The sequence below is a fragment of the Sorex fumeus genome, unplaced genomic scaffold, assembly GCF_029834395.1.
Source record: "Sorex fumeus unplaced genomic scaffold, SorFum_2.1 ptg000047l, whole genome shotgun sequence".
NCBI classification, from domain to species: Eukaryota; Metazoa; Chordata; class Mammalia; order Eulipotyphla; family Soricidae; genus Sorex; species Sorex fumeus.
Genome location: NW_026606104.1, coordinates 48,928,833 through 48,949,573, shown reverse-complemented (window position 1 = coordinate 48,949,573; position 20,741 = coordinate 48,928,833). Strand labels below are relative to the sequence as shown.

Below are 20,741 nucleotides of genomic sequence, written 5' to 3'. Positions count from 1 at the left end.
CATGATTGGGTTTCAATCTTATAATGTTCCAACATCTGTCCCTTTACCAGTGTAATTTCCCAGCACCAGTGTCCCAGTTTCCCTCCCACCCTTCCAGGGCCCCCTCACCCCTACTTGCCTCTATGGCAGGCATCTCTCTCTCCCCCCCTTTCTCTCTCTCTCTTTTTAGGCATTATGGTTTGCAATACAGATGCTTAAAGATTATCATTTACCTACTTTCAGCATTCAGTTCCTGTCCAGAGAGAGTGTTTATTTCCAACTAATGTTGTCCAATAATGGACCCTCCTCTATCTTAACTACCCTCCACCGCCCCACACACACTTTTGTGGTGCTTTCCAGCCATTGACCAGTCCTCCTGACCCATTTCCCTCGCCATGGATATTAGTTTCATACTGTTTTTCTTTTAATCCCACAAATAAATGCAGTCATTCTATACCTGACCCTTTCCTTCTGACTCATTTCACTCAGCATGATATTCTCCAAGTTCATCCATTTATAGGCAAATTTCATTACCTCATTTTTCCTAATAGCTCAGTAGTATTCCATTGTGTAGATGTGCCATTGCTTCTTTATCCACTCATCTATTCTCAGGCACTCAGGTTGGGGAAGCGTCTTTTAAGTGCATTTTGGCCAAGTCTTCCATAGAGAAATATCTCCTCAAATGCTTGGCCCATATTTCAGTTGAGCAGTTTGCCTTTTATTGCTGAGTTATGGGTATTGGGGTGATATATATATACATATATATACACAATATAAATTCAGGAACCTCTGTATTTGCTATACCTAATCCACTGGAGTGAATTCTAGAAGTTATCTCATTGCTGCTGGCAGTGCAAGTCACCCTATTAAAATCTCTCTTCTGGGGTTTCTTTCAGCTGAGTGTGGAGGCACAGTGAGAGGCGAGGCATCTGGGCAGGTGCTGTCACCTGGGTATCCGGCTCCATACGAGCACAACCTCAACTGCATCTGGACCATCGAGGCTGACGCAGGCTGCACGATTGGGTAAGTTTCTGGTTACAGCAGAGTGACTGACCGTGGCTGTCGTTGTTTCTTGGAATTTGTAGCAGTGGCTTGTTAGAGGCTGGCCTGGTCTCCCTTCCTGGATGCCTTGTGATCATCAGTGGCTGCAGAGACTCTGGGCTTGGGCTCTGTCTATGGAAAACCTATGAAGTGGTAAGGACAGTCTCGGCCGTTCAAGAGCAAATATCTCATTGGCCCATAGGGCACAGTTCTAGCAGAGGAGCTGAGGACATAGCCTTGAAGTCCTCTGGACCCTGTTTGAATGGGAGCCCTGCCATTGAGAGCTTGCAGGACCTGGGAGAGAGTTCTGTTCTGGCTCAGTCTCCTTATCTCCTGCAGTGTTGTGGGCTCTATTGTAGTTGACTTTGAATAGCATAGTTGTGAGTGGAATGGTCTAGTTACATGTAGATTTTTGTTTCAGAAACTACAATAGCACTGTAGCACCGTCCTCCCATTGTTCATCAATTTGCTCGAGCAGGCATCAGTAATGTCTCTATTGTGAGATTTGTTGTTACTGTTTTTGGCACATAGAATACACCACAGAGAGTTTGCCAGGCTCTGCCGTATGGGCGGGACACTCTCGGTAGTTTGCTGGGTTCTCTGAGAGGGATGGAGGAATCAAACCCAGGTCAGTCGCGTGCAAGGCAAATGCCCTACCCACTGTGTTATTGCTCCAGTCCCAGAAACAGTAGTTTTTAGTTTTTCTTTTTCTCAGAAACTACAATACAGTCTTGTAAATGTTGTTATCTCCCTTATGATTTTCTTAACATTTTCTTTTGTCTAAAAGCACACAGCACAAAATACCTATAACAAATATGCGCTAATTGTGTCTGGGTAAGGACCCCAATCAATAGCAAGCTATTGATAGTAAAGTGTTTGAGTTGTGGCAGGAGGGAAACTGGGAACACTGGTAGAGGGACAGGTATTGGAATGTTGTATGACTGAAACCCCATCATGAACAACTTTGTAACTGTGTATCTCACGGTGATTCAGTAAAAAGGGTTAGGGAATAGCAAAGTGTTTGATGAGTCAGAAGTAACAGGCAGACCTTGGACTGCCTGGGTGAGTACCCCGACTCCCACACTGTTCAAGGGTCAGCTGTACCTGTTTCTCATAAAGCACCCAGAGGAGTCTTGTGCTCAGCAGAGTTCAGGAACACGGTGACTTTCACACACACGGCCCTGCACTGGATTCTCCTCAGTGTGCGAGGGTCAGCTTAGAGCAGGGCACTCTCAGAATGCCTCCCTCTCTCAGTTTGTTTCAGCCACAGAATGAGGAGGAGCCCAATGGCAGGTAAATAAACAAAGATGTTGCAAGAGATAGATAGATAGATAGATAGATAGATAGATAGATAGATAGATATAGACATACAATGTAAAACTATAGGCTACAAGGAAAGGTGGAATCTTACAGTTTGCTGCAACTTGGATGGAGGGGAGACAAGAGTATTAAGCAAAATAAGTGAGAGGAAGGACAAATACTAGATGACCTCACTCATCTGCAACATATAGACAAGCCAGACAATTGAAGAGGGTATAAAACAATGGCAAATCTTGGATTACAGAACTCAGAATGCCAAGCAACGCCGTGTGGCAGGGGAGGATAAAAGGTTGACTAGAGGGAGCACAAGGACATGTATGGAGAGTCTCGGGCACTTTTGGCAGTGGTGACCTGTGATAACTATGAACAGCAAAACTGTAAATGTCAGCATAATTGTAAACATGTGACCTAAACTATACTAATTGCATTTAGAAAACATTTTTAAATGATAACAAATATACTTATGGTTTAGGGTTGCAAAGGGAATAGTTACAAAAGCTCAGCCCAGCAATCCTGTTTTACGCATCCTTCCTCAAAATATAACCTTTCCACATTACTGCCTGGCTAACAGGAATTGCTTTTCGAGGTTCCCAGGAGTGAGGAGAGAAAGGAATGTCACCCTCCCTCAAGCACAGGCCTAGCATGTAGGTTGTTTTTTCACTCTCTCAGAAGCCCTATTAGTAAGAGTAGTAAGCCTGTGAAGAAAGAGACTTTATTATCTGTTTCACTTGGCACATGAGAATGCCAGCGTCTCAAGAGCATGCTTAGTGTGTTTACACTGGCACCACAATGCTAAAAACTAGGACGTGAACCTGGTCTTCCAGAATCATCCCTGTGGACCACATTGCTGGTAAAGCTGGGCCTTGAGCCATGGCTCAGATGAACTGCAAGAGAAGAAGAGGATGGGATGGCAGGAGGAGAGGGCTGTGGAAGAAGGGTAGAACACGGGAATCTGAGGGGATGGAATCTGGCTGGAGCAGTGATGCTTGGGAACAGGCATTGGTTCTGGAGTGGCTTTGAGTGAGGAACTAAATGCCATGAACAGAAGGCCATCACAGAGCTCTTGTCTGAGGTTAGCCCACCAGGATCATCTGCAAAGAAAGAGCTCCCTAAGGAAAGTGGGCCTGAGACGATGCCATGGCACAGGAACAAAGCATTGGCAATTTGGAATCTCGCTTTCCATTTCCATGTCATGTTCCATTCTCCTTTCTGAACAGTTCCATCTTAAAGCATTTGATGACAAGAATGTTTAATAGGACTCATCACAGGGCTGAGACTATGGAGAGGAGGAGCTTGTGACTTAGCTGTGGTTGGTCAGAGTTTGAAAGGGAAGGGTTCCATCTTGCCAAAATAAAATTTCCACAATGCTTATGCTCAGTCAAAAATAGTCCCTTGTTGGGGCCAGAGCAATAGCACAGTGGGTAGGGCATTTGCCTTGCACGCAGTCAACCTGGGTCCTGGGTTTGATCCCCAGCATGCCATATGGACCCCTGAGCACTGCCAGGAGTCATTTCTGAGTGCAGAGCCAGGAGTAAACCCTGAGTATCCCTGGGTATGACCCAAAAAGCAAAAAAAAAAAAAAAAACTAGACCCTTGTTGTTCAGACATTCTAAGTTTCCCTTCTTTAATTTCCTCTCCCTTGATAGCAAAGGGTGTCATTTTGGAAGTCCAGCTTGTGCATTCACTGAAAAATCCCAAAGTGGAACAGTCCAGAAAACTCCTTTAGTTGTCACATTCCTTTGGGCATCAGGTTTCTCTGTCTGCCTGTAATGGTGTGTATGATACGATAGATTTTCTGTCCTACAATCAGTGTGACCTAGATATGCATCTCTGAAGTATAGGGTGGAACAAGGAGAGGGTCCCTAGGAGAAGCTCACTGCTAGGGAGAGGTTTCTGTTTAGAGGAATTGATGTGGTTGGAACAAGAGAGATATGTGTCTGCATACTCTCTGTAGACACACTTGCCCTTAAGCTCAGACCAAATAAAATGAATAAAGGAAGAGTCTTAAGTGTTTTCTATGTGCAAGTTTGTTTTTTAATTATTTTTATCGAGGTGCCTCAATTTATAATACTGTTAGTTGTGTTTTTCATGCGTGTTATAATGGGAGTTCCTTTCATCAGGCACACTAAGGCAAAGTCATGGTGGGAGAACAAGGAGGTCTTGACTGACATCGGCTGATCAGACTGGTGATTCCAGGCTAGACAAGAACCTAAAACTTAGACAAAGCCCGGGGAACTCTAGTTGTTTCATAGGGTGCAAACTCATCATGATCCTATACCCCATGGGAAAGCAGAGCCATGCTTGCATCATGGCATCTTATTAACATGGCTGCAAGGAGAGTCCAAAACTCAGCATTTGCTTAGCTTGGAACAGGGAACTTCATTTCAAGTGGGCATCTTTAAAGCTTTCTACACACAAGCAAAATCATCTAAGAGTACATGTTATAAAATCACTAGTAAATCAAAGCTGCAGATAGCTTAAATTTCCATTAAAACAACATCATTACAATACCAGACCCATCACTAGAGGACCCACATTCCTCCACTTGTGTCCCATGGACCCCTACAAACCCCCTGCCCCCTTGTGTAAGCTCAGCTCTATGGACAAAATCTTCAGTTTCAATGACCTTGACTATTTGTTATTCCTTTACTATATTTCTTTTTTGTTGGAGGTGGGGGTGGCTCAGTATACCAGGTGATGCTCATGGGTTACTCCTAGATCTGTACTCAAAAATTACTCCTAGAAGTGCTCAAGGGACTGTATGGAATGCCGCGGATCGAAGTTGGGTCGGCCACGTGCAAGACAAAGACCCTACCCACTGTACTATCGCTCTGGTCTCTGTTTCTTCTCCTTTTTTTCCCCAAGCCCTACACATGAGAAAGATCTCTCTCTTTTGTTTTTTTAAATGTGCAGCTTTTTAAGCAAATGAGGTCAGTCAAGCTCTTATGGCTTTTCCACTATCAGAAGGAGAAGTCTCCATCCTGCCAACTGTAGCTAGACACACATCTGACCAACTCACCTTCAGATAGAAACTGCCTGTGGCACCCAGGTCTTAGAAGCTAAACATCTTGTCCTCAATTTTAAGGCTGTCAAGACCTCAACCTATCCACAACCTTATTTTCTATCACAACTCCTCCTTGATATTACTTGCAGGACACTGGTGACCCCTGACACATGCTCAATCCTCCTCTGTATTGTTTCCATTTTCCAAAGGCTTCTATCTACATCCTTCATCTCGGCTCACCCAAATTGTCTTCCCCAAGACCCTCTCCAGGGAACCCCAGGAGTGGTTTCTCCTCTTCTGAAGCCCCAGAGCTCATAGCCTGTTTCTTCATCTGAAACAACTTTTCTCCTCTACACAACCTCTGCCTAACCTCCCCTACTAGATCTGTGCTCTCTTTCTGATTTTTTTTAAATTTTTCTGCTCCCAACCCCACATCCCAGTACCTGGCAGAGATTCAGCAATTATTGAGTGTTAGACAAATGAGTGAATGAATGAAGAGCAGGATTTGGACATTTATAATTAGTAGATCCTTGTTAGTCACTCAGTTAGTATTAAATGGACAATGAATGTATGAAGAGTTAAAGGATTCTCTTTACTTCTGTGTATAGAAATGCAAACCCCAAGTTTTCCTGCCTCCAAGTATCATTCATGCATGCATTCAGTCCTTCCTGGAACCACTATTTAAGACACCGTGGGCAAATGGTCCTGGTCTTGTGGAGATCGATGAGACCCTCTCCCTGCTGGCAGAGAAGGGACATTTAAGTATGCCCAGATGGAGGTGGTGGTGGAAGGAGGAAGGGGGATGAATGGCAGCACAGGAGGAGCCAGAGAAGCTGTCCCCGGAAAAGTGACACTCAGAGATTAGTCCTGAAGAACAAAGTGGAGGAGGCCAAATAGCCCAGGAGGAAAGTTGGCATCCCGGAAAGTGTGATCAGGCTCAGAGATCTGGAATTGGACTCCCGTGGTGAGAGCATCACCTCTGATTGGGTGGGTGGGTGGGGGCAGCAGTGGGAGGTGAGCAGAGCATAGAGGGACTGGGGGCTGGGGTCGGCTGCTTGAGGCTGTCCTGGCAGCCGGGAAAGATCAGAGTGCTGGGTCTCAGAGCTCTGAGAGGAGGCTCTCTGCAGAGTATGATGTGCCTTGAACCACGGGGGAGCAAGTGGGAATGAAGATGGGGCGATTCTCTAGGCATGTAAGCGGGCTCACCACCTGCACCCCCTCTCCTCTGAAAACATGAAATTTGGAGCTTCTTTTGTTTCTCCATTTTCATTGTGTAACATGCAAGAAAGATGTAAAATATAAAGAAAGGTTGACAGAACGGTATAGTCTTACCTAACGACTACCTAGACTTAACTGCCAGGACTATTCTGTCATATTCGCTTTCTCCTGTTTTTCTATTCTCTCATCCTTTCTTGGCTTTGTTTTGTTTTGTTTTTGTCTGCCTGTCTATCTGTTTGTTTTGCTTAATCACTCGAAAGTCATCGTGGACTTTCTGACGCCTCCTTCCTACGTGTTTTTTGCCCCTGCATCTTGTGAAAAATTCCCAGCTCCCTTCTGGCTCAGCACATTAGCATGCCTGAGACACGCAGCATTAATCCTGGGAATTAAGGTGGAGGATGAGGGTGGAGGAGAACAGAGCAGATTGGAACATCTGGCTGTGAGAGCACAGGAAATCAATGCCAGGGGTTCTGGCAGGAATGAGAACATTATCCCCTACAGGAACTACAGGCCAGTGCTGGCGGGCAGCTGGGGGTTCCCCGCCCCTCCCTCAGGAAGGGGGATCCAGGCACTCTGAGGAACTCTTCTCTCTGGGTAGTACAACCCAAGTGTGTATGTGGGGGGGTATATGTGTATGTGGGAGGGGGGGGGTGTGTGTTGTGTGTGTATGTGGGAGGTTGTATGTGGGTTGTGTGTGTATGTGAGGTGTGTGTATGTGGTGTGTGTGTGTGTGTGTGTGTGTGTATACGTATGTGGACCTGAGGTGAGCGCCACAGAGTGGAGGTGATAGTGCCAAGCCTCCCCCGAAAGGTTTTCTGGAGCCCCGGCCTCTGAGAGCTCCACGTGAGCAGCTGCTCTGCCAGCTGCTGGGAGGGAGGCCTGGGTAGCAAGATCCCCCTCCCACCTCCATTCCGAACGGGCACCTACTCTGGTGTGTCCTCATTCCCTCTCCTTCCTGCCTTCCTCCTGCACTCCTGTGCCCCTCTGTGCCCTCACCCTTTTCTGCATTTCTGTATTTCCTCCTCCCTCTCTGCCACTCTGTCTCTCTCTGTCTCTCTGTCCCTGTCTCTCTTTCTCATGCCTCCACTTAATTCCTTGTCCTTGATATTGTTTACTTTAAAGTTTTTAAATTTACCTCAAGGAGAGCCCTATACAGCAGCTGAGAGGCATTTTCAGGAAGGTGCACAGACTCAGGAAACTATTAATTCTCCTATTTAGATTAAAGTTGACAAAGAATGTGTAACAGGCAGAGGAATGGGAGCGCTGTGATGGGAGTAACCCAATAAAACTAAGCTCCCTGCAGCAAGACAAACCAATATTATCCTACAGTCTCTCTCTCTTTCTGTCTCTCTCTGTATCTATCTCTTTATCTCTCTCTGTCTCCTCTCTCTCTCTCTCTCTCTCCCCCCCCCCCGACCCCTCACCTCCAGCAGACTCACACTCTTTGTGTAAATAACCAATAGTAAAACTAAGGGGAAACGCCAAAGCCCTAGCTAGTTTTGGGTTTCCGTCCTTATTTGCCTAAGATGTTTTTAATTGCAGTGCCTTTATACAATGGTTCTCTCCAAAGAAAATGTTGATACTCATTTTTAAAAATTCAAGATGCCAACAGTACAGCACTGTGAAGAATAGATCGCTTAACGCCCCCGCCACGTGCTATGGTTCTGGGCAGGCTCTATGATAGCGGTTTCTGTCCTTTCGCTTCCCTTTTGTTTCTTGGGTGCTTGAGATCCTATATAGACCCAAAGCAAACGTAATAAACACAGCTTCTGAAACAAGATCATCTCCGTGCATGCCTCAGTAACCTGATTTTTGCTTTTTTCCATTTCATCGTGTATCGTCATCTTATTATGTCAACATCTCTGTCTGCCTCATCTTGTTTGATGGCTTCAAGGAGTCCTTCATGGGCACAATCATAACTTACTTAACTGCTCCCTTATTGATAAAGTGAACATTTTCTGTTTTTCACTCCAGTAAACACCCTGGTACATGAATCCTCAAATAGGTGTCCAATGATTTCTTTAGGATATATTCTTCGAAGGCAAATTGTAATAAATGACCTCAGATTTCCTTCCAGATTCTGCTGGAATTTATATATCTACCCAAAGCTGGCATCCCTACATAGCATCACTAGACGTTGTGAGTCCTCTTGGCATTTTTCCAGTCTGAGTACAAAGTAGTACTTCATTGTTTTTGCTGCTTCAGGTTCTCTTATGATTTCTTTGGGGAAGTTTATGTTTTCTAGGTGGGAGTATTCATTTCTAAAGTCTATCATTTCAGTTCAGACCTCTTTTTCACCTAAAAGCATTTAAGGATTTTAAAACATTTCTAAGTGGTTTTATATTTTGTATATCTTCTTTATTAGTTTTACTGCTTCATACTCTTCTTTTTTAGTTTTTGTTTTATTTATGTTCTCTATATACTCATAGATAGCAAAAAAGAACAGGGTTTGCCTATATTATTTTTGCCAAATGTATTACACGGACCTTCAAACAAAGAATATTTAGTTTCTTTATTGCGTTTTGGGGTTTTTTTTGTTTGTTTTTAACTTCATACTGTTTGCTGATTTGATCTAATTAGGTTTCTTTTTTTTTCCTCTGGTGATTTGAAAAATTCTCTATCCTATTTTTATTCTGTCAAGGATCCCTTGTTTTCATTAATTCTGTTTTCAATAGCACTTATCCTGTTATTTCTCCCACTTTCTTTGGAAAAATATTGTTTTTGTTTTTATTTCGAGGAAACTGCGTTTTCGTTTTCTGATTACTCTTGGCAGCCTGCTTTTGTTTTTATCAGTGTATTATCATCTTGCATCTCCCTGAGGATGCTGTTTATGTTTTGTCTTACAGTATCTCCTGCTTTTCCCTGCATCAGTTCCATTTTGCAGTTGGGCCAGTTGGTCTGATTGCTCACTGGATTCCTTTGAAGAGCTAATTCTCCCAATATCCCAGGAGTTTTGTTGCTCATTCAGTATTAAGCTGTAGCTGAGAACTGGACCCTTGCTCCAGTCCCTCCCAGACACACCACACCACACACACACACACACACACACACACACACACACACACACACACACACACTAGCTGTGGAGCTCAGAAAGTCCTCTTTATGTTTTCGTGCCTCTTTTCCGTTATTTGTGAAACAAGTATTTTCAAGAGTCCCTGCCACCTCATAGGACAGTTATGGCTCAGTGAGTCCCCGTGACTGACACTGAAACCTGCCTGACACATCATAGATATTCCTGTAGTACCCAGGTAGGACATGCAGTAAGCAGGACTGTTCAGCAAGGACACAGCACTGTTGGGGGAGGCAGAGGTTCTAGCTCCCCCTAGACATCACAGAAGGGGGATTCTGATAGCCCAAGGCCAATCTGTGAGAATGTTCCGGGGACAGGGAACACAGACAGATGCACCTTCTACCCTGCTCCAACTCATCCCAAGCAGGTGACCAGAGGGATCTGTAGCCAAACTTCACCCTGACAAGCAAATAAAGTATTGGCCCTTTGAGGGGTGCCCAGGAGGGACCTCAGTGATGGCAGGGATCTGAGGTGAGCCTGGATGTGTTTCAGTAGGAAAGGAGATCCTTCCACAGGCAGATCCCCTCCTGGAGCCCAGGAGCATCTGCAGCCTTTAGTAGGGGCTTCTCCCTCAGGGCAGCTCTGTGGGACAGGTGGCTGATGAACCCCACTCAGACCTGACACCCCCGCAGGGGAGCAGATCTGTGTGCCACCACCCTCCACATCTCTCCTCCCTGCATCCCACAAATGTGACTTTGTCATGCTGCATGCAGCTTTGTTCCATAAAAATGAAACTGCTTCTTGGTTTTCTGCAGGTCAAAGTTATCCTTTCTAGAATCCATAGACCAACTCTCATAAAAATTGGAGAAGAATGTGGGGGCAAAGCTATTGCTCATGGTTCTTCCCCTCTCTCCATCTCTGAACAACAGCTACATCCTTCCATGTTCTGGATCAGTTAATATTGGACACTTTTATAGACAAGATCCTTGGGGCCTGGAAGGGAGTGACAACCCCCACATCCCCAGATCTCACAGTGACCCAGTGATGTAGGTTTTAATATTATTGTTCCCAGCACCAGGCTTCTCTTATTCTGCTCTGCCATTCTGACCTGCTTTCGTTCCTTTAATTACAACCTATGCTGAACAACTTCTCAGCGGCTGAAACTCAGTGTAGCTGTGCAGTAGAACACACACAGATCAGTGCTAGGGTGAGCCAGGTCTTTGGAAGCTCACATCCCAATGGGGAAAATAATTCAGCAAACAGGTACCTGCCGATAAAGCAGATGTTACAAGCGTGTGCGGGCCACCTTCAGTCACAGAGGAGAGAGTGTTCTGTCTAGAAGTGTGGGACCAACATGCCAACAGCAAGAAAGAAGCGCGTCCACATGAACACAGTAAAAAATGTAGGGTCTCTCCTAGAAGGTATGCCTGATAGAGGTGGCTGGAGCTTGTGGTGTGGCAAAGGGGGTGTCCCCTGTAGGACCCTGAAGGCCAAGATGAGAAGGCTGAATGGATGGCTCAGTATAATGAGAAGACATCAGAATATTTTAAAGACAGTAATGACATTCAGCTCAGTGCAAAATTTTGGAGCGCTTACTTGGTACCAGGCATTCTGCCAACCATGGTGGATATAAATATAAATAAGAAACAGTCTTTTCCCTTGAAGGTCTCCGTCTTATAGATAGAAATGTATGTATCCGCACAGAATAAAAGTAGAAAAATGAACAAAAACTGGCTTCAGCAGATGGAGGTTCATTTTTCCCTTGGGGGAAAAAAAGAAGAATCAGAAGTTCTCATCCAGGCCTGATGCATCTGTTCGGGATGGCTTGACTTCTTGCTTGGTCCTCCTTGGACGTTGCTTCTCATGGTTCCCTTGTCAGTTGCAGCAGCGCCAGACTTCATGCTATGTTCCAATCTCAAAAAGGGAGAAAGTGGAAAGGGCTCAGAGCTTTCTCGCAGCCAGTGTTTACCTATTTACTTAGGAAGAACCACCATCCCTCAAGACATCTGCCGAGATCCTATTAGTCAGAATTTGCATGCCTGATGGGGGGGGGGAGATGAGAAATCGATTTGTTTTGCTATTGTCATTTCCGTAAAGTCCTGTGGAAACAGAATACGGATAAATCCATCTAGAGAGTGTTCTACAGATTCTGATATAATATGATGCGTTCTGTAGTGGGTAATGTGTGAAGCACAATAGACACATAATTGTAAAGGTAATTTATAATTCCAGGCAGCAAGAGTTGGAAGCAGGGTGTTACAGAAGTACTTATGCTCACTACAATTTAAAGATCAGTACTGGTTCTTACACGCAGCCAACATGGCCGACCCGAGTTCGATTCCTCCGCCCCTCTCGGAGAGCCCGGCAAGCTACCGAGAGTATATCGCCCGCACGGCAGAGCCTGGCAAGCTCCCCGTGACGTATTCGATATGCCAGACACAGTAACAACAAAGTCTCCAATGAAGACGTTACTGGGCCCGCTCGAGCAAATCGATGATCAACGGGAGGGCCTTTACTTTTACTGGTTCTTCGTGCTGGGAGGAGATAAGGCCTAGAGCATGTGAAAGACAGGAAGGTGCATCAAAACAGCTGCTTCTGGAAGAGGACACAGTCTGGTGTGACAGGAGGACACCCCCACTTGAGAACCTACAGTAGTGACAATGAAAAGAATAGACACAGTGGCAGATAGCCCTAGTTTGGGGGCCACTCCTTACACTGAGAACTGTGTTTTGCTACTTGAGTACAAAGCTGGCCTAGGTTGAGAGCTCTCTCTGTCTGTCTTGTAGGGAAGGAAGGGGAGAAGGGCTAAGAGCCAGCTCTTGGTGAGTATGTTGATGCTTTCCCCACCAAAATCTGAGACCCCATTTGTGGAATATAAAATAACATAATAGGAGAGTAACACCTAAGGATAGTGGAGATAAGGGCCAGAAGGATTACTCCAGGGCTTGGAGCCTGGTCTCATGCCCTGGAGGGAAAGGAAGCTGGGATAGAGACGGGACCACTAAGTAGCTGATGGTTGGAGGGCTCACTCTGGATCAGAGATGCATGCTAGAAAGTAGGCTATGGATTAAACATGATGGCCGCTTTGTGCCTATATTGCAAACCATACCGAGAGAGAGAGAGAGAGAGAGAGAGAGAGAGAGAGAGAGAGAGGAGAGAGAGAGAGAGAGAGTAGGAGGGAATGTGTCTTCCACAGAGGTGGGGGTGGGAAGGGATGAGGGTGGCAGGAGGGATGCCGGAAACATTGGTGGTGGAGAGAATGGGCACTGGTGGAGAAATGGGTACTCAAACATTGTTTGACTGGAACATAATTTAAAAAGGTAGTAAGTCTGAAAAGTAATAATTAAAAAAGATTTATTCTGATTTCAAAGCATCTTCATGATATAGAGGAATATGGTATCGTTTGACCCAGTTAAAAGTTACTGAGATGGCTGGAGTGGGAGAGAACAGGAGATGAGAGGAAGCCCCACCCCGGCAGCTTTTCTTTATCCCTCACCCCTGCCCACGCCAAGGGCAGGACAACAGGGATCTCACCCATGTGGCTGTGGCTGGAGACCAAGGAAAGCCCGGAGGGACAGGGAGACACTGAGATGCAGGCCTAGAAAGGTACAACAAGTTACAGAGCAGCAAACCCCAGCATGGGGACATACCTGACAGGGTCCCAGAGGCACATCCCAGACTAGAAAAGCACACACTGGATAGAGAATGGTGGTGTAGGGACAAGATTGGGGTCATGGTACAAAACCAGGAAGGTGTAGTCTGGACTAGGCACAGAGGGGCCGCAATGTACACAAGTGAAAGGAGAGGCCTGGACAATGAGGAGGGGCTGGGTACTAACTGCTTAAATAGTACAATAATCTCTGGGGAAAAAAGAGATCTAAGACCTATGGAGAATGGAGAACATCTTCTTCCCAGAACCTTGGCTATCTGCTCCCCAACCCCATGTTAACCAAGCTGTCTACTCCTCATGTTGATAAAGCTTACCTGTAGCTAACTGTCTTAGTTTTGTTGAGTTTTTAACTGGGAGGAATGCTTCTTAACAATTAATGCAGAAGACAACCTGTAAATGCCATTTTCAGTTGTTACTTACTAAGCAGGAGGCCTTCTGAGAGAGGGAGACCAGCATTTTTGATTAGCCAGAACCCCTGCCCAATGGAGCATGTTTTCCTGGGAGGATGCTGGACCAGACAAAACATCTGGCTGTACTGCAGTCCAGATTCCCCTGTGACGGTTTCCTATCAATCACAGGGCAGCCATTTCCCACCGTGGGCAGCCTGGCTTCTCTTTAACCAGCAAGTGGGCAGCTGGCCCAGAGGAAGCAGAAGGCACCGGAAGTGAAGCTTCTGTTCCCTGCTCCTGCCAAGAGTCATGGCAGTGGGTTTAGCAGCCTCCAGAAGGTTTATTCTTGAGAAGTGACAGTGAGTTCAACCTTAAATAGAAAAGGTCAGTGTCCTCCCTCTGCTAGAGCTGACCTCGTGAAGAAACTGAACAGATACACACACAAGGGCAGGATATTCCTTTTCAGATTAAGGTTTCAACAAACAGAGAGCTCTAAAATTTTTGAAGGAGAAGACGTGGATATAAATGTTGCTTGAAGAGTCATGGTACTCTCTAGCAATTTCACTTTTCAGTGGCTCACCTCTAAATAAACACAAACTACTTCAAATTATCCAAGCATAATAATCCAGCTGAGCTACAGTAGTTAAATTGGCCAGAACACATCAACTTAACCACCAGTTTACAATTCCAGAAGTGAATTTCCACATCTCTTAGAAGAAAAAAATCAACAGATGACCCAAAGAAACAGACTTCTCTGGCTAGGCACACTGGAACAGTAGACCTCCCCCTTTTCAAAAGATAGTAAACAAACAGATGTAGAATACATTAAATGAATCTCTGTGTGTTTGTGTCTGTGAGTGTGTCTGATGCTGACTAAAACAGACTAGTTCTTTAAAAAGAGAGCCATTTTCCTGCAGAAATAGAAGCAGAGTTTCTGAAAAACCTTTGCTATTATCTATAAGAGAAATTTTAAATGTAATACTTTCCCCCACTCCACTGTAAGAAATAGGAATGAAAAATAGCAGGAAATGGTCCATGGGAATGGAAAAGAGAACTACTGAGACAGAAAGGAGGTTAAGAGACTTTGTGAAAGAAAGAAAGCTAAATATACAATAATAATTTGAACCTATGAGAGGAGCATCTGCCTTTAAATAATTAAAGGCATTGACATAGAAGATAAACTGGAGAATCTGTGATTGCAGAGAAAAGTATGAAGGTATAGAAGTTAGAAAAGAAACATTACCCTTAGTGGAAGACAGTATACCAATCCAGATGGTATAAATGCAGAAGAAGAAACATATGGAGCAGAAGGTATAATAAAACACACAGACTTGCCAGAACCTCTAAAAGGGGAGATGGAGAGGAGTGGCCCTCGCTAAAGCTTCCTTGGTAAGTTGGAAGGAATTCCTGATTCCAGGCAAAATGAATTGATGAGGTATTAAATGGTTCTGAAGATTAAAAACACTTGAAAAAAAAATCGGGTAAATATGCAATCAAACCTCCCACAAAAGTCATTTATGAAAAAACAACCCCCACCACTTATTCAACTCTCCAAAGATTTCTTTCCCATAATACCAAAGGCCAATGTTAGTGGTGTAATGAGACCCAAGAATTGTTGATTTATATAGAATTATAGGCCTGGGGAAATAGTGCAGTGGGAGGGCATTTACATTGCATGCAGCTGACCCCACATGCAACCCTGGCACCCCAGATGGTTCTCTGAGCTCTTCCAGGAGTGAACCCTGAGCACAAAGCCCCGAGCACCACAAGATATCTCCCCAAAACCACAAAAAAAATAGAATTACGGGCACAAAATCAAACCTGCCACTAAGACTCCTTGAAGAACTTTCCAAAAAACATTGCAATATAGGGGATGGGAGTCCCAAAGATACAAGGTCCTAATGCCTGGAAGCTGTAAGTTCTTGGAACTTGGATCCTTGTGACAAGACTTCTCTGATGAAGAGAAATTGTGGATAATACAGGTAGGAATAAAATGTGGTCACACAACTCCTAAGAGAAGCAGAGGGAGAGTTCATATATACAGAAAAACAGGTGCTGTGAAGATAGACAGAAATTGGGATAGAGCCAGGACTATAGCTCAGCAGAAGAGCTTGCATTGCACATCTTAAGGCCTGAGTTTGAGCTCTGGAACTACACAAAAAGGAAACATTGGAACAATGCAACCACAACCTCAGAAATGTCAATGACCATGAGAAATTAGCACTGTAGCGCTATCTGTCCTCCCGTTGTTCATCGATTTGCTCGAGCGGGCCCAATAATGTCTCCATTGTGAGACTTGTTCTTACCGTGTTTGGCACATCAAATATGTCACGGGTAGCTTGCCAGGCCCTCCCATTGTTCATCGATTTGCTCGAGCAGGCCCAGTAACGTCTCCATTGGAGACTTTGTTGTTACTGTGTTTGGCATATCGAATACGTCACGGGCAGCTTGCCAGGCTCTGCCGTGCGGGCGAGATACTCTCGGTAGCTTGCCGGGCTCTCCGAGAGGGGCGGAGGAATCGAACCCTGCTCGGCCGGGCCAGCGTTGCACAAGGCAAATGCCAAATTAGAAAAAGCAAAAAAATAGGATTCTCTAGAGACTCGGAGCTCACACCTTCTTGACACCTTGATTTCAGCAGAGTGATAACAGCTCCAAACTTTGGTCTCACCAATTTTGTGGCACTTTGTTATAGCAGCCACTGAAAGGTAAAACAGATTTATAAAATTTAGCCTCTGAGAAGTTTAGGGGAAAACACATACACACATAAAAGGTGAAGGATTGAAGACATAAAAGATGATATTGAATTTTATTTCTGTAGGTCCTAATTATATTGTCAGTGGTTTTCCTCTCGTTGGAGGAAGGCAGAGGAGAAAGTAAAATGTTTGTGGATTTTCTGTCTCACATAGAAAGAGTAAAATGGTATGTTATTTTTCTTAAATTTGATCATTAGAGAAAATGCAGGTTTGGGAGTATTTTGAAAATGTTAAAAGATTCTTCAAGTAGAATGAAAACCAAAATGTATACCTTGCAGATCTGTGAAGAAAATGTGAAAACTAAGAACTATTACAGAGGGAAAAGAAGGAAATAGCAAGAAAAATGTTGTCAACCAGAAGCGTAAAAGCAAGAGGAAGAAATTGCTCAGTATTAGCAGTGACGGCTAATAGTGTAGCAAAGAACCCCCAAATCTCAGGACACTGTTTTTATGTCACAAAGCCTCACTTTTCACTGCCCTCACAGCCCAGGCCAGACTACAGGGAAAAGCAAGGCTGTGGCACTCATTCCACAGAGCAATCCAAGACCCTATGCTCCTTCCACTTGACACCCTCGGACCCGCCCCAGTGCTGGCTCCATATTGACCTGCTGGTGGGATGAGATGAAGAAGACCTGATGACCCCATTTGGTAAGCCAGGCCTTTCTCCCTCACCCCACTGGGTCTGAAGCTCCCCTAGTAATGTAGGAGCTTGTGCCTTGCAAAGAGGCAGCAGAGTGTGTAAAATCCCAACATATGCTGCACCAGAGAGAAAACATTTCAGTTCTGCTATTAGCTATAATTGGGAGGTGGGTCTGGCCACTCCTCCATGGCAGTGAGAATTGAGTGGGAGGAGCATTGACCATCCTTGGAGTGGCCAACGTGCTAGAAGCTTGGGATGAGCAAGGACCAGGAGGGATGGTGGATCCAGGGCCCCCAGCAAGGAGCTGGTGTGGTTCAGCCAAATCTGGTGAAGGATCAGCAAAGAACATGGGTGAGGTGGGAGGGCAGAGCACCAGGCTCCAAGGCCACGTGAAGGTCTGTTCAGGGAGCAGGCAGTGAGGGGGGGAGGGGGGCAACAGTGACCACCTGAAGCAAGAAGGGAACCATGAGGATCCATGAGGAGCTGGTGCCCACAAATTAAGCTTCTGTATTACAAGGGAAATATTCTCAGGTTGGGTCAAGGAAAAAAATAAATGCTGAAAATAGAAAATGAACATACAAAACAAAGAGGGAGGAGGGTGAGGGGACCATAACTCAGTAGTAACTCACTTTGAATATAGGAGACCCTGGGGTTAAGAGAAATTGTGGATGGTACAGGTAGGAATGAAATGTGATCACACAACTCCTAAGAGAAGCAGAGGGAGAGTTCGTATACACAGAAAAATAGGTGCTGTGAAGATAGAGCCAGGGGTAGATTTATGTTTTAATGTATAGATAAATAAATATACACACATATATACATATACATGCTTAGATATATATAAAACAAAAGTTAAAAGTTGGTACAAAATAAAAATAAATGCATAAACAAAAAGAAGCATGATTATAATTTTTGCCTTCGGTTTTACCATTTTTTTTTAATTAAAACTCAAGGTTAAAAAAAATTTAAAGAGATGGGGAGGATTGTTTCAGAGAATAAAATGCACCGTCCACAATTGTGTCAGGAGTAGTGAATCTTTATGCACCAAATAACCTTTGGAGAAAACATAAGGCAAAATCTGTCATCAAGAAGACGACAATTATAGGAGTGTTTAACACATCACATAGACAAGTGAAAATAAATAAATAGGACAAAAAAATACAGTTTGTTGTACGGATTGATGTACATACTACGTGTTTTGGCTGATTTCCTTATGATGCGACTCCCAGCAATGTTGCTATGAGGACAACATCTCGGCCACTTCACCAACGGGCCATCAGGGGCTGTGCAGGGTCCCGAGTCAGCCACCACGAAAGCGGGATCTGAACTGAGGACTCACATTCCACAGTCGTGGCTGTTTTCCACTGGGCCCATCCATGAGCTTTCATCTTGTGAAAAACATTTCCTCTAAGAATGACAAGGACACAGCTGCGTCTCCTTGTAGTGCTGGTGCCTTGGGGACTGGCTCTGGCTAAGGACGACTGTCACAGAGCCTTTCTTCACAGGGGCTGAGGCCCAGACAGCAGCTGGTGCAAGGGCACGACGCAGAGAGACAGAAGCTTCAGGGCAGTAGGCGGAGCCCCAGATCTATACCTGCCCCAACCTCCTTCGCCAAACTCCCACCAAGCAGCTTTTTCAGTGACCCAAAGCCCAGGCTTACTCTCTCACTCAGGAGAGAAATACCAAAAGCATCTTTAAAAAAAAATCCAGCTGAGTCCCAGGAAGAAGGGTCCAGAATTTTGCTCTCAACACCAACGCTTGCTTTGGACTCTAATCTGTCCTCCCTGTTTCTGCTCTTTGGCTAATGCAATGCTTTAATTATTATTTTCTGCTCTTATATTCATGGTTTAATTGTTGGTTTGTAGCTCCATGGCTCAGAGGGGGGCATTTGAACAAAAATGCAAGTACTTTTTGCTGTTTCCGGTGTCATGGAGAATTCGTGTAGGCTCTACCCTCCCCGGTGGACAGGCCTGGTCTCTGGGCCCCACACACACCTGTTCTTCTCCCCATGGATACAACCACAGTCAGAACTTGGAGTGTGTAGCAGCCACTCTGTTCCTGCAGTGCTGATTGTTGTCACCTTGCATTCTTCGGGGGCCCAATCAACAAGGGGTGGAGATGCCATGGGTTCTCATTTCGCTTCTCTCTCCTGCGTGCAGCAGGGGCATAGGTGGCTGGGAAAGGTCTCTTGTGACCACGGTTCAGTTGCCTGAGAAGACTGAGCAGCCATGGTCCCAGGAGCAAGTTGGGCCTTGGGAAGACACTTGGGGGAATGCCGGCACCCACTAAGGCCATCAATGCTTTGCTCACTTTGCCTTTGAGTGTCATGAGCCTTAATGGAGGAGTCTGGGAGGTGGCAGGAAGAGGTACAGGAAAGAAGGAATCAGACCCAGTTGGGAGCACCCACTCCCAGGGACCTCCTCCCAGGAGATAGGTAGATAGTGGATAGATAAATCTGGATAGAAAGGTGTGCAGAGAGCCCAGAGCAGGGCCAGCCCCCTGGGCCAGGGCCTTGCAGACAAAGCAGGTAGCAGCTTACTATGCCACGAAGAACCAGCTCTGAGGAGGCAAGAGAGTCTTAGGGCCTATCTGAGTGCCTAAGTGCCACCAGATACCAAACTGAGGACATTGATTCATATCAAGCCCCTCCCTTTGGTGGGAAAGGGTGCCTACATCTCACCCCAAGCCTTGTCACGAGGTACCCTCTACCAAGAAAACTGGTCCCCTTTGGGTAACCGGGGCCCTCTGCCTTACTTGGGCACTAGCTGGGACATGGTGCCCTCCCCTGGGATTCTTTCTGCTCCTCTGGATTTCTGGTGCTACTCTTTTTCCCAGGTTTCCTGTTCCCTCCTCTTTCTCAGTGCACTCCGTAGACCTTCTTCCCACTGCATGTCCTCGTGCTATGCTCCACAGCTGCCCTCTCTGTGTTCTGGTACAGGACAAACTCTCCGACTGTACTTGTCAGACCAGAGCTTCAGCTGTCACTCGCATGTGCCCTGTGCTCAAGCCTTCTTTATTCTTTACTGCAGTACTTAACACCCCACATCTGGAAACATCAGCTTGTATGGTCCGCTCTGGGTATTGAAGTCAGACAGCCTCTCTGCCTCTAGCCCTGACTACCTCTTGATTGTATACGTGAATCGGTACCCCAGTGCACTAGGAGAACTAGTTGGACTGAGTTTGCAGAGGCAGAGACCATGGGCACAGTTCCTCCAAGCCTCCTGGGTGTAGACTGGGCAGCTGTCACCCAGGGCTGTGCCCTGAGACCCCGTGTTCAGTACTGAGAGAACCCCAAAGAAGGGAGTAAGATCCAGGGGGCCATCTTTGCATCAATAAAGTTTCAAAAAATCTTTGTTTCAGGGCTGAAGCAATAGTATAAGGGCACTTGCCTTGCATGCTTCTGACCCAGGTTTGATCCCCCAGTATCCCATATGGTTCCCCAGGAGTAATCCCTGAGTGCAGAATCAGGAGTAAGCCTTGAGCACTGCCAGGTCTGGCCTATAATAAATAAATAAATACAAAGAAAGAAAGAAAAATCTTTGTTCCCAAGCAGCACTCACAATGGACGAACATGGGGCTCATGGCTAAATGATGGGTGTCCCTGAAAGCTGATCAACTTTCATTCATTCTTCAGTTTTGCCTCACCACAGCCACCTTGGGCTTAGTGGAGGTCAAGCCTGGGCCTGGGCAGGCATCAATGAAGGAGGTGCAGAGT

General features: G+C 45.5%; 1 protein-coding gene across 1 annotated transcript in view; it reads left to right on the top strand.

Annotated features, from left to right (window-relative positions):
• The window catches only part of CSMD2 (CUB and Sushi multiple domains 2), a 628,049-nt gene that overhangs the window by 440,156 nt on the left and 167,152 nt on the right, over positions 1-20,741 (top strand). The window contains exon 25 of the mRNA XM_056122939.1: positions 876-1,002. Within this exon, the coding sequence (XP_055978914.1) occupies positions 876-1,002 (127 nt within the window). The remainder of the gene's footprint in view (positions 1-875; positions 1,003-20,741) is intronic.